General features: G+C 32.5%; 3 protein-coding genes across 3 annotated transcripts in view; 2 read left to right on the top strand and 1 right to left on the bottom strand.

The window, feature by feature from the left end:
- Positions 1-14,026, bottom strand: part of LOC111707491 (uncharacterized) — a 34,164-nt gene extending 20,138 nt beyond the window's left edge. Inside the window, exon 1 of the mRNA XM_023480601.1 lies at positions 13,942-14,026. Within this exon, the coding sequence (XP_023336369.1) occupies positions 13,942-13,947 (6 nt within the window). The 5' untranslated portion in view covers positions 13,948-14,026. The remainder of the gene's footprint in view (positions 1-13,941) is intronic.
- On the top strand, positions 551-2,086 carry LOC111707492 (uncharacterized). Its single transcript, XM_023480603.1, has 4 exons — positions 551-820; positions 1,350-1,408; positions 1,801-1,852; positions 1,920-2,086. The coding sequence occupies exons 1-4, from the start codon at positions 597-599 to the stop codon at positions 2,071-2,073; spliced, it is 489 nt and encodes a 162-aa protein (XP_023336371.1). The 5' UTR covers positions 551-596; the 3' UTR covers positions 2,074-2,086.
- On the top strand, positions 4,620-14,041 carry LOC111707490 (uncharacterized). Its single transcript, XM_023480599.1, has 8 exons — positions 4,620-6,075; positions 6,874-7,177; positions 7,913-8,092; positions 9,269-9,318; positions 10,950-11,009; positions 11,756-11,878; positions 13,022-13,117; positions 13,955-14,041. The coding sequence occupies exons 1-8, from the start codon at positions 4,807-4,809 to the stop codon at positions 13,979-13,981; spliced, it is 2,109 nt and encodes a 702-aa protein (XP_023336367.1). The 5' UTR covers positions 4,620-4,806; the 3' UTR covers positions 13,982-14,041.
- Positions 14,042-15,718: the final 1,677 nt, after the last annotated feature.

The following is a 15,718-nucleotide window of genomic DNA, read 5'->3' on the forward strand; positions in this document are numbered from 1 at the left end:
ATGCAGCTAAAGTTGTTTTTAGGACAAACTTTAAATCATACAATTATATTTGAAGCCTGAATGAAGAAAATTCTTGATATGTGACAAGTAAAAAACATTATGAAACATAAACTGTATATGAATGCGTCGAAAAATTATTAATGATTATAGGTTGTAATCTGAATGATTTGTTAGGCATTAAGTTGATTATTTTACGATCTGAGTCATATGCTGCAACTTTCTAAATTTGCATGGACGCTATACCTTCTTCGGCATGGTTCTTTTTTAACAATTTTCTCCTTATAGTTGTAACAGATAGAAGTAAGGTTAGTAGCGATCACCATCGATAATTTTTCGACGTAAGCCTAAACCCCCTTGTAATTTGTCGCGAACACTCCCTTTAACGATTTATTTGAAAATTATAATTAAATATAATTAAAGTTGATTGAAAAGCGGAATTTTCTTTTTCTAAAAAAATCTAAAATTAAATTCTAAAAATTTGTACAGATACATTCTCACAAAATTTACCCCCACCCCCCTCAGCAAAATACCCCAAAAATACCTATTAATCTACTTAAATTTTATTTTTGATAGATGAAAGACACAAAACCTCTACAATGGAAGAAAAAAGATGGAGACAAAGATTTGAAGAGTTTAAAAATAAACAGATGTATCCAAGACGGGCTGTACTGAACCAGAACTCAAACATAGAGAAATATAAGACTGCGACCAATTCTATTAAACGTATTGGGTTTCCTGGGACTAGGAAAGATACAAGTTTAGAAAAATTTCCCTCGGAGACAAATGAAGGATATAGATTTCAAGAAAAGCCGAGTTTAAGGAAATTAGGATTTTTGAGAATTAGGATATGAATTTTACTAGGCTCTTAGGACGTTTTTCCTTCATCTTTCGCCGTTTTTTTTTGGTATCTTTTTACACCATGAAACAGGTAACACCTACCAATCATATTTTAAAATTCTATTTCCAAAAAACTAAAACCAAAAATGGGATTCTTATCATTCAGAAACCTTCACTTAAAAGGACTGATAATTAAAAATAATCAATTTTCAAAATGATAAATAATGATATCTAATTCATATATAGATCAGAGAAAGCTTTTAAGGCCGGTTACAAAGAATACGACTTCAAAGACGATTGCACAGAATTTGCTTCATCTTTCATTATTAAACTCTTGGTTTCCTTGACCCTTATTCTTCGTGAGATCATTTATTTTATACCATGAAAGACTGATTTCAAGACAGAAGACAAAATCTTTTTTAGTATAATCAAAGAGTTCCAGGTTGGTAAAAAAACACTTCACCCTTTCTGGGGATTCTGGGTGAGATAAATCCTAATAATGTTCCATATAGTCCTGGGCTCCCCCCTTCAACTTTTCTCATCAGCAATCTACTCAGTTCGGACCCATTAGGTAAAAAAAAACATTTTAATCAACAGAAGATTATAATTAAAAGGTGATTTAAATATCGTCTTTGTTCTTTGTTGGCAAATTACAGGTGGCAAGACTCATAATAAGCTTATTAGATACTTGCTCAGAAACCTAGCTTTACATGGAAACAGAGATTTCCTTATGAAGGTCAATCAACTCAATTTAGAATTTTTAAATCACTTAATTAATTTCACAAAGTTCAAATATTATTTTAAGACTAAAAATCAAGGTTTCGCCATCATGGTGAAAACATGTAGGGATCAGAAATTAGACTTCATGGCAAACTCTCAATCTTTTCTAGTACAGCTCTTTAAAGATCTATATTTAATTATCTATCTATCTATAAATGTATATTGCTGAATTTATTTTCTTAGTGAATGTTTATGATATAAACCCCAGTGTGAAGAGACCGACCTTTAATTCAAGGTATTATTTTTAAGATAAAAATTGAAAATGCGCCAAATATTTCATGATTTTATTATTGTTTTTATAGTGAAAACAGAAGAAGAGGCTCTCACGATCATAAACCACAAAGACGAAGACAAGTTTCTAATTATCAATTGTTTTCAAGGCCCGGGCCCCCTTATCCAGGACCTAACCCTAAAAATACTAAGTTACCTCTAGATAAAACTATAATAATTCCTTAAATATATTTTCCTGCAAAAATAGTTGTTTTCTTTAAGGTCATCAATGAATAGGGTTGATAATTGTTTTGGTTCAATTTTTAACACTTTTATTAAAACTTCCGATAGTTCTAAATTGTAAATATCGATATATTTATCCAATAGAGAATACAAAGAAAAAACGAACAAAAAACTATCGCTTTCACATTTTCTTTTTTTGCATATATTTTGTGTCAGGGTCAAAATTTGGCAAAGTGTAAGAAATACAACTGTTTAGAATAAACAGTTTTGATAAAATTAAACTTTTCAGATTTTTGTGGAATCTTTAAAAACCGATCTAAAAACTAACTAAATTATTAAGCATCATAAGAGCGATAGGACAGAGAGAGAGTTAAAACAGAAATTCACACAACTTAGTACATACTACTTGAATATCGTCTTTGATTTCCGATAGTTGATAAATTACGTAAAGTGCATCGCAAAAAGATGGAACGTCAAATATGCTTTCGAAAATGTGGTCAACGTTCTTTGTATCTTTAAAATTGACGGAGATATTAAACATTTAATTCTAATATTTCTGTCAATTTTGAAGGTGAAAAAATGGAAGACCATATTTTGGAAATCCCCAGACTACTAGTTTTTGGCGCTACATGTTTTAATTGTGATACTTCAAAACCACAATAACAAAACAATCCCGCTTGGAGCAAAGACGATAAAGAAGTCGTCATTTAATTCCCATGTTCATTTTAGAATAATATTGTTACCATTATTTAAAAGTGGTGTGAAATAAAGGAAATCTAAAGCCTGAAACTGATGTGAGTAAATCTAAAGAGTATAGGAAAAAATGTATTTACAAGTAAAAACTGAAAAAATAAAATGATACTGATGAATCGTGGAAAGCCAGAGCTCTCTTTAATTTGTCTTGTACGGCGAGTTAATCTTCCGTCTTCCGACCCTTCCTGATTACTGGCTGTATTTTGGTTTTAGCCTTGCAAACTTTATTTTCCACCCCCTCATGTATCAGAGCCTCGTGGCCTGAATTGGCCGGAGAGTTTAACGGCTGCTGGAATTTTCCAAGCGTTGAAAGTATTGAAAGCATGATTTCTGGGTGGCATTCTTTAATGTTTAAAATTCTGTAATGGTGATGGACCAAACTTCTGTAGAGGAAAAAAAATAGATGTTAGTTCTTCATTTTATTGAAAATATATTTCGGTCTAGGTTGAATCTCGTTAGTTCTAACGATATAATAACCATCAAAATCGATGTAAAAAACCACAAGAAAATAAACAAACAAAAAAGATTATTAAAAAAAAACATTTAAAATGGGCTGTCAAATGGACAATAGGGAAACGAACTCAGATGATGAGATGGAAAAAAAGATAATTTGCAGGTATTCACTTTTAAAGAAAATTATTATTCCTAGAGATTGTTTCTGTCATGAAGATTAAAAACAAACTGTTTAGTTTATTTGTTTAGTGTACAAAGTGGAGGTGGGGGTCGATCTAATTAATAAACTTTTACGTAAATCAGGGGGGGGGGCAGCTTGTCTAAGGAGGGGTATTAAAACCTTTTAAAGAATTGCACATAAACAATACTCTTTTTTCAAAAAGTTAACAATTAAACAATTAAAAAATGTCTGTTCTTTCTGTGAGTTTAGTCATAAAATCTCTGATGTATTTAGATTCTTTTACTTCAAGTAAACTTCTCCCAACTAAGGTCCCAAACCTTCTCTAGCACGCTAACTTTTAGATGGTAGAGTTCATGTCCAGGATGGTTAAAATGTACTCCCGTAGGCTGGTTTGTATGGAGATTTTTAATGTAACCAATATGTTCTCTCACTCTTTCGTCTAAAGATCTTGTTGTCTGTATTATATATTCTCACATGTAATACAGTAAACTATTTACATTTCTGGTCTTACAAGTTCCATTAATCTTAATCTTCGTACTCATTCTAGGAGGATCTGGAATTCTGGCTCGGATAAGTTTATCCCTGAGATTAGGAGGTCTCCTATAGGTAACCATAGGTGGATTTTGAAAAACCTCCTTCATCCAAGGATCCTGGACAAAGGTTCTCCAATGTTTCCGTTTGATTGAGGAGATACAAGGCAGTTGAGGATTAAATGAGATAGAGATTTTAACTCGATCTGGTTTCTCCTTTTTCTCCACTTTCAAAGCAACTTCTCTAGGTATAACTTCAGCTCGGACTTCCATAGAGTCCACAATTGATGAAATTGCTGAGAAGAAAATCCATTAGTTTTGAAAATTGTGTATACCTAAGTTGTGGTTTGCTGCAAATTCGTACAATTCTATATGCAAGTGAATAAGGTATGTTGTTAGAGATATGTGCTGGGTGGCAAAATGATGGAAGTATCTATCTGTGGGTTTTGTAGAGATCTGTTGTTATTTTTTCNGTTCGTACGAAAATGGAATACATAAAATTAATTAGTTCTCACAGAAATGCAGACCTAAAAGGATTGTAACTTGTAAGTATACAGTAATTTTTTCTCTAAGCGCCTAAATAGTAAATACACGAGTCCAATCATTGAAAACCTGCAATTGAATCAATCAAAGAAGCTTTATATTGATCCCAACAGTTTTTTAGAAGGGATCAAAATTATTTATTACTCTAGAATTATCTTTAAGCTTAAAGTATTATTAGTATTCTGAATCACATTTATACGTAACTATGAATACGATTGTAAGTGTAACTTGATAAGGCTCATTTCCTTCTGTTGTCCAGCCCTAAGTTTAAGTTTAATGTTAGCCATGAATATATTCATATTTATATTTATTTTCAATCAAGTTTCTGGAGATTGTGAGCTTATCCAGAACCTACGGGATGCACTCCAGATCGGGTACAAGGAGAACACCATTGGAGGGAAGACCTTGAGAGACCCAACCAGTCTCGAGATAAGATTGATAGATAGAAAAGGAAAACTGTTTACATCAAGCTCGGATAGACGAAGGTGTGGTCAAGGAATGGATGAGTTTAGTTTCTCATTATTTGACCAGGGTTCACTAATCCGGGAGCTTGATATTGGAGAGTTATCCAATAGTGAGAGCTTGACCATACTGAATATCGACCAGTGTAAGGATTATGTATTCCGGGTATTTATAAAATACAGAGATGGGGTCCAACTTTCCAGGGACGGAAACTTCGGCCCTTTCTTCAGAGAATTAAATTCGGACCAAATAGGAACACTTAGTATCAAAGAAAAAGATCAAAAGAAGACGGATAGCGTCACGTTTTCTGCGAAAGGAACAAAGATAATTGCTAATTGGAAACCTCTTTGTGGTCGCAGTATGGCAATCTTTATTAACGATGGAAAACAACCTGCCAAGGTGTTGGATAAAGAACAGTTGGAAACTGGTGAAACAGAACTAGAAGTTGGTTCATGTCAAGTATTTGAAACTGGAAATATTTTTGCTGAGATATTTCTGACCGACAAATACCCAGGGGGAAATAATTTCTATGAACAAAGTAATTTAAGAAACACGTTGGTTACCCAACCTGTAGTCGAGAGTTTCGGTAAATTTGACATTACAAATGCCACAATATTTCAAGATGGCGACCTGGAAGGGGAGTGTATAAAGTCCCATTATTTACAAATATCTCTGTACAACAAAAATAAAAGCACTGATGGTTTTCCGATTTTGAAGAAACAATTACTACTACCAAATACTTTGGACAACATATTTGAAAATTTGCGGCACATCCGACCCTGCACCGAATATGAAATTCTTATATCTGTTGATTATGAGCTAGTGACTGGAAAATCAGAGGAACCAACGGAATTGATTTTGCTGAAGACAATTGTAAAAACCAACAGTAATGGCGGATTTTTCAACGTTCAGCCACAAATTGATATTAATGAAGATAATTTAATGGTTACTGGTCGACCCTGTAACTTTAAGTTCTCTCTGGCTTTAAAGAATAGAGACACAGCAAATTTTGACTCAAGGCTTGAACCAACAGAAATCTCAGAAAACGGAGTTTTTCCTTTGAAGAATTTATCAAGTTTGATGGTAACATTTGTAAATTATAATCACTAGCTGAAGGGCCCGGGGTTGCCTGTGGAAAAGAAAATTTGGAATTTTTTAGCCTATAAAATCCCCCGGCCACCCATGAGTGTCCACAAAAAAATTTCAGCCATTAGGCCGGCAATACTCAACATGTATATACGAAAAAAATTGAAGGGACTGAATATTCCAATTTTCAAATCCTTATATTTTGAAACCTGATATTGTAGACATACTTCAAATTTTAAATTCTGTTAGATCAAATAATCAAAGTTAGAAATATTTAAGGTTTAATTTATACCTTGGGTTGCTTAAAGTATCGAAGTAATGAATTTAAGATAAAAAAGTTTGACAATTTTAAAAGTTTCATCTTAATCATATTCAAAAAACATCAATTCCACTTTTCATTTTCATTTTCGCACTCCATGAAAGATTTAGACCAAATTATTGAATTTCTCGAAATACTTGATACAAAAATAAAGGTTACCAGGCTTTCAGGGCGCTGCTTCGCAGCCATCTTGCATTTAAAATTTTAATTAATTGCTCTAATATTTTTTCTTTGTATAACATAAATCAATAAAAAAAGTTAACGAATTTAATGATGTTTTTTGTGGAGTTTTTAAATTTTCAAATCTTTTTAAATATCGAGCATCCATAAACCTTATTTAGGGTCATGTGAGTTGCCTCGAAAAAGTTAAGCCCGATCGGTTCAGCCGTTTTGACGTTTATTGGATACAATCACCCTTACAAACAGACAGGCGACCTGACAAGAAAAGTATATACATATAAGAAAAATATTTTAAGGCCTGCACTTCCTATGATATTTCTCTACTAAGTTCTGAAGGAAACGAGTATGACTCTGTTGAGTGGACAAGTTCTATAAAAACAATTCCAGATTTGTTAATGACCATCAGAGACAATGCAAGCGTGATCTTTAGCGTGCCAAACTATCAGAATTGCAACATGTCGTATTTCATAGTTGAATGCAAAAATACTAAAACTGATGACATATTTCAACTCCCATGCAAGGGTGATGTTGAAAACTGTACTACCAACAGTATAAAAGGTCATGACTCCTACAAATGCAGAGCTAGAGTCGGCTTAACTGGTAAGTTCACGGTGTCCTAATAAACATGGGAAATGAGCGGTAATTTCTAAGCTGTCTTCGACCCACGAATCCATCATTTGTAAATTTTAAGTCAGAACTTTTGAATGATGAGATATATATCCATCTTAAGTCTCGTCTTTTGCTTTCGTTGGTTCAAAAAGATATCTTTTGAATGGTAAGAATTGGCTTACATTATACAGGGTTACCAACAATGGATGCAAGACTTCAGAGACGATTGTACAGAATTTATTCTGATTATTATGCACTATATTTTTTTTAATTATAGATTTATTTCGTACACAAAGGTAAAATGGTACAATATGATAAGACAAAAACAAGAATAAAGTATANATAAACATGGGAAATGAGCGGTAATTTCTAAGCTGTCTTCGACCCACGAATCCATCATTTGTAAATTTTAAGTCAGAACTTTTGAATGATGAGATCAAGCAAAGATATCTTTGCTTGATCTCGAGATATATATCCATCTTAAGTCTCGTCTTTTGTTTTCGTTGGTTCAAAAAGACATATTTTGAATAAAGGAATAAAGGAATATCATTGTATATCATATTTTGTTTCACGCAAAATTTGTTTAGATTTCTAGATTGTACAATGAGTTTTGTTAGGTTAAATATTTAAAATTTAAAATATTAAAGGTTAACATCATTAGATTGCAAAGATGTAGGGATTAGAAAATTTTAGTATGTGGCAAAAACTGAGTCCTTTGTGGTTTAGATAGCAGTTCCTCGCCATGGACTGATTGGATGGAGGTTAGGGAGAGGAAACAACGTGAACTAGACCTGGACAGTTTCAAAACATTTGAAAATCGGCAAAATTTTGAAGATGAGGAGAAGAAAAAATCTTCATCTGTTTTCTTCATTATTGCTGGCGCTGCTTTACTTGGTTTAGTCGCAGGCGAGTTCTAAATCTTGAAATGAAATTTAATTTTTAGCAAGTTCATTCAAAAATTGGTTTTTTTATATGGTTTACAGGCGCCATATACAGAGGGGTGGGCCTGCTGGAATTTATTTTGCAAGGTTAAAATCAGGTGTGATAAGTAGAAAATGAGCTTGTCCCAATATACAAAAGGATGTTTTCCTCTTAAAAAGTAGTTGAACAATTTCTGTGCACACTGTTTTGTTTAGATTTTACCTTAGTATTTTTCTTTCGTCTAAAATCGCTCCCTCCCCCCCCCCCTGCTTGATAAACAATTATAGATATATGCATTATGAAAATGTTTGGCATGTCTTCTCGCAACCCCCATGAAGGCCAGGGAGAGATTACATTAGGATAGGAGGGAGAGTATAAATAGGCGGAGTACTAAGGGTAGTCTTCAGGAGACTACTCAGGACTTTAGCTAGTATTACAGAACTAAGGATACAAAAGGATAACTCCCCCACCCACCACTGGTTTAAATTCTGTATAACCGCCTGTAGGATAATCAAGCATCAACTATAGATTAAATAATATAAATGTATAAGGCCTGATTTTAATTCCCTCTACCAGTTTACAGTTGGTTTAATGGACTGTAAGCTTAATTTCATGTGTCGACCCTCCATGAATAAATGGCGATGTCCGATTTACAACGGTACTCTTAAAAGCTTTGTCTTATCAAGTATAAGATATATCCAAGTTTTTGTTAAAGTGTTTATTTTCGTTTGTGGTTTCTCTGCAAAATTGACTCGCGCATTTCTTGTTTAAAAGAAACAATGGAGAAATTATCACAATTAAACACATTTCGAGTCAGAAAAGAACTTTCAAATTTTTGATCAGATTAAATTTTGAAAGACACCGTTGCCATCTTTCTATGGATGAAGGGTCACTGAAAATTACGCATACAGTCTATTCCAGGCGTTAATATCCACGAAAAACAATGCATTATTTATATCTTTCTTTGCAAAAAGAATAAAGAATAAAAAAACACTGTTCAATATTTCTATTATTATATTAGGGATATCAAATTTTAGTATTTCAAAAATAATTTTGAAAAATGTTCATGAATTCTAAAAAAAAGTTCATTTAGTTCTATATTTAGAATAACTTTTCATAGGTCTTCAAACAGAATTACTTCGGATTAAAATTGTTATTTAGGAATTGCATTTTATATTGTGAGACGAAATGCAAGAAGACGTGCTACTATGGTATAGTTTTTTTATTTTCTTCTACAGGGTGTCCCACGAAACATGACAGTTGGTAAATATTTATGAAAGTCGTCTTTCATATACTGTATTAGATATTAAAGTCTTTTTGCAGTTTATTTCGTTAAAAAAATATTTTTCTGAAATATTTTTTACTTTGAAACCAATTTTACTATAACATGACTCCCATATAATATTTTTATTATTGTCCTTGGTATCAAACAACTTAACAAATTATGGAAGAAGACATCCTAAACTATTCACCAACTGTCATGTTTTGTGGGACACCCTGTATCAATACATAATTTGTACTTGTAAGCTAGAACACTTGAAAATATAGCAAGCTATAATGTTGAAGTAAACTATGAATAATATTAAATAATAATTACGTACAAATGTGTTGGTAGATCAATATTCAATATTACGAATAAAATATATTTGTTTCTAATAGTGACAGTGTACACATGTAATTAGGGTTGTTATGGTTCTTTTAACAAACTTTTATTAAAGATTTGAAAACAGAGCTGAAAATTTTAGAATGGGATATACTTAATCCCGATCTGTTAATTAATCTAGAGATTAATGACAAGAGGAGAACAAGCCATATTTAATCTGGAGATTAATAAAAAGAGGAGATCAAGCAATGATATTGATATCCAACATTCTAAAGTTTTCAGCTCTGTTAAAGTTGCAATACTTTTATCCTTAGAGAAGAAAATAAAACCAAACCAAAAAACAATGTTTTAACAAATGTTTAGAAATAAACAATTTTAAATATTTGTAAAGCTTCTCGGAACCTGTATAGAGTTGAAAAGTGAACCAAGAACAACCCAACATATTGCATATCACTACATATATGTAATCAACATTCATACAGTGGCATGTCCGATTGATAACGGTACCATCGAAATATTTGTTGGATCAAGAATGAATAAGGTTCATGATTTCAATATTTAAGTTTTTCAATTTTATCAATTAAAAAGACTGATTTCTTCCTTTAGAAACAATGAAGGAAATCTAAGCACTTTTCAAACCACAAATACGAAGATATCTTCCACATTATTGATCTGAAAAAAGTTTAAATGGTATATAATATATAGCGATTTGAATCGGGTATGGCCATTTTAAATAACAGCAAAAGTTTGTATGGCTTCATTTTATTTTTAAACTTTGTAAAAACGTGAGACGTACCTCAATTTTTGATTGTTACCGAACGCTGCAGCACATTTTTTTTTAATCCCGCTGCACTAGATTTTCAGATATCTTCTATATTAATTAGGTTGAAAGGACTTAATGTATATGGATCCAGTCTGTTTAAACCAAGGAGTATGGAGTAGAAGGGAGATACAACTGACGCGGCCCGCCCTACCATATGATTATACATGCTTTGAAGACCCTACTTCATTTGAATAAGAAATATTTGTCTGATGTGCAATTACCGCGTATACAACCTATTCTGAATATTTCTTATACAAATGGAGTATCGTCTGCAAAGCATGTATAATCATACGGTAGGACGGGCCGCGTCAGTTTTTATTCCATGGACTCCTTGATCTAAACAATCCAAATCAAATATAAAGTTTGAACTTCAAATGTTTCCAAATTCAATTTAAATGTTTAATAATTATCTTCAGGTGGATATTGTGGAGGTAGAGAAGAATAATAAATTAGAGAAACATTATACTATAATTGGGGTAATTCTCATTCTAATCAATTTTTCTTATAAATTGTAACTTTATAAGAATTTTAGAATTAAGCCATTTCATCGTAGCTTGTGATAATCTATCAGATTTATATCAATCTTAAAATTTGATGAACCGTTTTTGTAATCGTCGCCATCTTAAATAGTTAAATATAAAGAAACCACCCACTGGGGGATATTAATATTCTAGTAGATATCATGTCACGCACCAATAAAAGAACAAAAGTTGAAAACTTATATTAAAAGAGAAAAAATAAAAGAAATAAAGAACTAAGGCGATGTAGAAATAATGACGATCTAAAACACTTTGAAAATGACAAAATTAAGATTGAACTTAATATAATCCATGTAAATGGAACATTAAAGATTGTTTTAAAGAAGTAAAGTTTACTTCTGAATGTATCTACAGAGTGTCCCATATCATATTAGATTATCTCCAAGCTTTAACGCCAAAATAACCCCATAATACTCGAAAAAATTAGTATTTTCGCAAGAAAATTCTTATATCAGCCTTATTCAATTATTCAAAATGATTCATTCTTCTTAAATTTTCTCATTAGTCCCGCAAATCGTAATTTAGACCGATTGACGATCGAATATGATGTGGGACACCCTGTATATAAACATGAGAAAGAAGACAGAACAAATTCTGTACAGTCGTCTCTTATTACACGGCCATTCTGGGTACCCCTGCAGTGATATCTAATTGTTTAAATAATATAAAACTTATAAAACTAGGACCCTGAAAAGAAAAATAAAGAAGTGGATATGAAAAAACCAGAGAATGAAGACGACGTTAAAACAATACAAGAACAATCCGCAATGGAGGAGAAAAATACTCTTTCACCCGCAAGAGAAAAGGTTAAAAATAACATAAACGTAAAATTTTTACAATAAAAATCTAGTTAAACGATGTAATGATTAATTTTTTGTTTATGTTAAAATGCAAAAGCTTTATATCTATTTTATTAACCTTTTTCCTATTTTTAAACTTTTACCGGCCATACTCCTTCCATGAGCTCTTGTCGGTTACCACAAAAAAAACTTGATCGGTTAATCCTTCTCTTGGATACGAATAAACGAGTGTTAAAAAATATTACAGTTGCAGTATTTGGCAAATATATACTAACATTGTCAATGTGATACATGATACAAAACGAGACAAAATTCGAAAAAATGCTACGTCCCAGGAAACATGACAGTTGGCGAAGGTTTATAGTGTCATCTCATAGATCATTAACTTGTTTGATACAAAACTCAAAAAGAATTATAAGAAACATTTTATGGCAGTCCTACAGTTTAACCAGAACTTCGGAGACATCAAAAGAATAATAAAAAATGTCGTCTTGACAATTGTTCAAAGGGTTTTATTTTCAACTAGTACTACATACCTCAGTAATTGTACAAATAAATAAATAGCCATGAAACAATCTGGAACAACCTACAATGTTGTGTATCCGACCTACAATGTTGTGTATCCGACCTACAGCAGAGTGCAATCAACTTAAGAAAGATGTGCAACCGACCTACAGTACATCGGACCAATCAATAGCAGCTCGTAGGACGGAAATGCTGTAAGACAGAAGTAACATCAACAACTGTGAATAGGAGAAACCATTAAAAATAATTCACCAAATGCCATGTTTCATGGGATACCCTATATTTTAATAAACATTAGACATACAGTTAAACCCTATAATAAGCCATACATAGAAAGAATTCATCAAATGTCGTATTCTTCACTTTCTGGTAATGGAATGTTGCAGATATTTAGTTTTTTAATTAAATAATTATATGGAGCTCTTTAAAACTGTTCCCGCATATTCATGGCTATTTATTTATTTTCACAAATACTGAGATTACGTAAAAAAGTGTAAAACCCATTGAAAAAGTGTCAAGACGACATTTGATAAATTCTTCCGATGTATAGCTCATTTAGGCGTTACTTGTATTAAAATCTAATTAAATTCTGGAATGGAAAAATTAAAATCTTATTTCTGACAGACTCGGGTTCCTTCCATCATTGTTACTCTATCAGATGAAGATAAATCAGTAACGGAGTTGATGCAACATAATGTGGAAACCATAATGAAAACACAGGTAAAACATTTTTTCTCAAAAAAAATTGATTTAATTATTCAATAATGCCCGTTACTAGTGGAATTAAATTTTTTTTTTAAATTGTGTTTTGAAGTATTTTTTAGTCTATGTTTCATCGCGGGTACTCAAAATCCCCCCCCATGTTAGCCTATTTGGTTCAGCCGTTTGGCCAGCTATAGCTAACATATAAATCTATTTATGAGCGAAAAGCTTTATTACATAGAAGAATAAATACAGTGATGACAAAAAAATTATATAAGAAGACGACCTTTAGAATCAAGTCATAAATTATTAAGTCCAATAAGCATGAGACACAGAAATGTTGCAGTAAAATTATAAACAGACCCATTTCACTAAATAAGTGATTTAAGAAGTGTCTCGTAAAACTATTTGCTTTGTAACAACATCAAATACGTCGTCTTCCTATTCCATTGTTTTCTGGTTATCACTATATGTAGTACTGAAACTAGGTTAGTCAAGGTAAATTATTTCTCTAGAGCTATTATAGGCATACTGGACAATAAGTTTAACTATCTGAAGCAGACTGAACTTCTTCTCAAATGTCTTGAACACGATCTCTATGGTCACGTAGTAAAGACTAAATAGTGTAACGTCTGTTTCTGTGCGATCGCTATTTAGTTGTCCTAAATGTAGGAACTATGTACTAAAATAATCCTTAAATCTTTTTAACCTGATGTCGTCTGTAGACCGTAAACAAAGATTGCTGAAGATCAAATAGTCAAGCAAAATCCTAATCGAATTGTGCGCCCGAAAGAACTTTCTTAAAACACAATTTCAATATGACGTTAAAATGAAAACCCAACCTTCATGTTTCAGGATGAACTAGATGATGGACAAAAATAAGATCAACTCCATACTCAATACACAGAGAGAACCAGAAAACTCACGGTTTAATGTCGTCTTCGTTCTTCCTATAACATAAGAAATGTTCCTTTTTTGCAAGTTAGAATTGTTGCAATTATTATTATCTCTTAGAATATTCTGGACTAAACTGAAGAGTTTGACTATGTCTACTTATTCTTTAAAGGGACTGTAGGTGTAATTTAAGGTGACCATCCATGCAAAGATGTCACTGCCAGATTAACAACAGTACCCTTAAAAGCTTTGTCTGATCAAGTATAAAATAGATATCCGTGTTTTTGTTTCTTTAAACTGTTTATTTCATTTGCGATTTCTCTTCGACAGTGACTTGCGCATTTCTTGCTTTAAGGAAGCAACGGAGAAACTCTAAGCAAAAAAACACTTTTAGTGTCAGAAAAACGACGGTATCTTCCACATTATTGATCAGATTCAGGTTCAAGGAAACCGTTATAAATCAGGCATTGTTATCTTTTCATGAAGGATCTCTTTACTTTAGTCCCTGGCCACGTTTTTTAGATATATTTCAGTTGAAAATTTGAAATTACCAATTCCGTGGTGATATTTCATGAACACGACGAGAAGTTCACTGTTTTCTGGTTCTCAGGGAGTACTCCTTCATTTTTTCTGAAACCATTTTACACGGAACAACCTATCGTGAAGTGATTTTTAAAATTTTGGTATATAAATATAGACTATTTTAAACCAAAAATATCGGCTTTTATCTACACGATTTTGTTTTTTCCGATGTCATCTCCCAATTCCTGTTTCCTGGAATACCCTATAGTAAACAATGCAAGTATGTTTAACCATGATCTTGACTGTAGTAATACGAACTGAACCTAAAGTATATTAGTGATGTCGTAAGAATTTATAAAAGGCTTTCCATGTGCTTTTCTGAATATTTATTGAAATAAATACAACGATTAAAAGTTATCACTCTAGTTTGAAAAGGGTGATTCCCAGAGGCATTCATTAGTTTTCTGTTCAATGAAAGGCTTAGCAGTGACGTTAACAACCTGCCACAACTTTAATCATCTAACTGTTATTTTAATATCATCAAATCGCAATATCCCGTTATGTAACATTAAGAACGTTTAGCCAATTATTAACCATTAGGCCAGTAAATAACAAATATATCCTAGCTCTAATTCTGAATATGTTTCAAGTTGTGTTAATTTTCAATAATAATTTACTAAACATCGCCGATATTATTATCCGTTTCACTATGGTATTTGAAGAATCCAGATCTCCGTCATTTAAGCTCCCTGGATCCAGATTTCTACCATGTTAGCTACCTGAATCCGGATCTCCAACATTTAAGCTCCCTGGATCCAGATTCCTAACACTTAAGCTACCTGAATCCGGATCCCCAACATTTAAGCTCCCTGGATCCAGATTCCTAACATTTAAGCTACCTAAATCCGGATCTCCACCATTTTAGCTACCTGAATCCGGATCTCCACCATTTAAGCTACCTGAATCCGGATCTCCAACATTTAAGCTCCCTGGATCCGGATATGCAAAAACATGACGAGCCAGATGGAAAAGTGTAACAGAGGCCGAATTTAAAGAATTTGAGCCGCGACTTAAATTTAAACCTCGGCTCAAATATGGTTGATTCCACTTAAAATTGTATCAAACTTTTCAAGATTTAAGCCGGCGCTCAATTAAAACCAGTTTTCGACAGATTTAAGCCGCGGCTCAAATTCATTAAATTCG

This window comes from Eurytemora carolleeae, unplaced genomic scaffold (genome assembly GCF_000591075.1).
Source record: "Eurytemora carolleeae unplaced genomic scaffold, Eaff_2.0 scaffold268, whole genome shotgun sequence".
NCBI lineage: Eukaryota > Metazoa > Arthropoda > Copepoda > Calanoida > Temoridae > Eurytemora > Eurytemora carolleeae.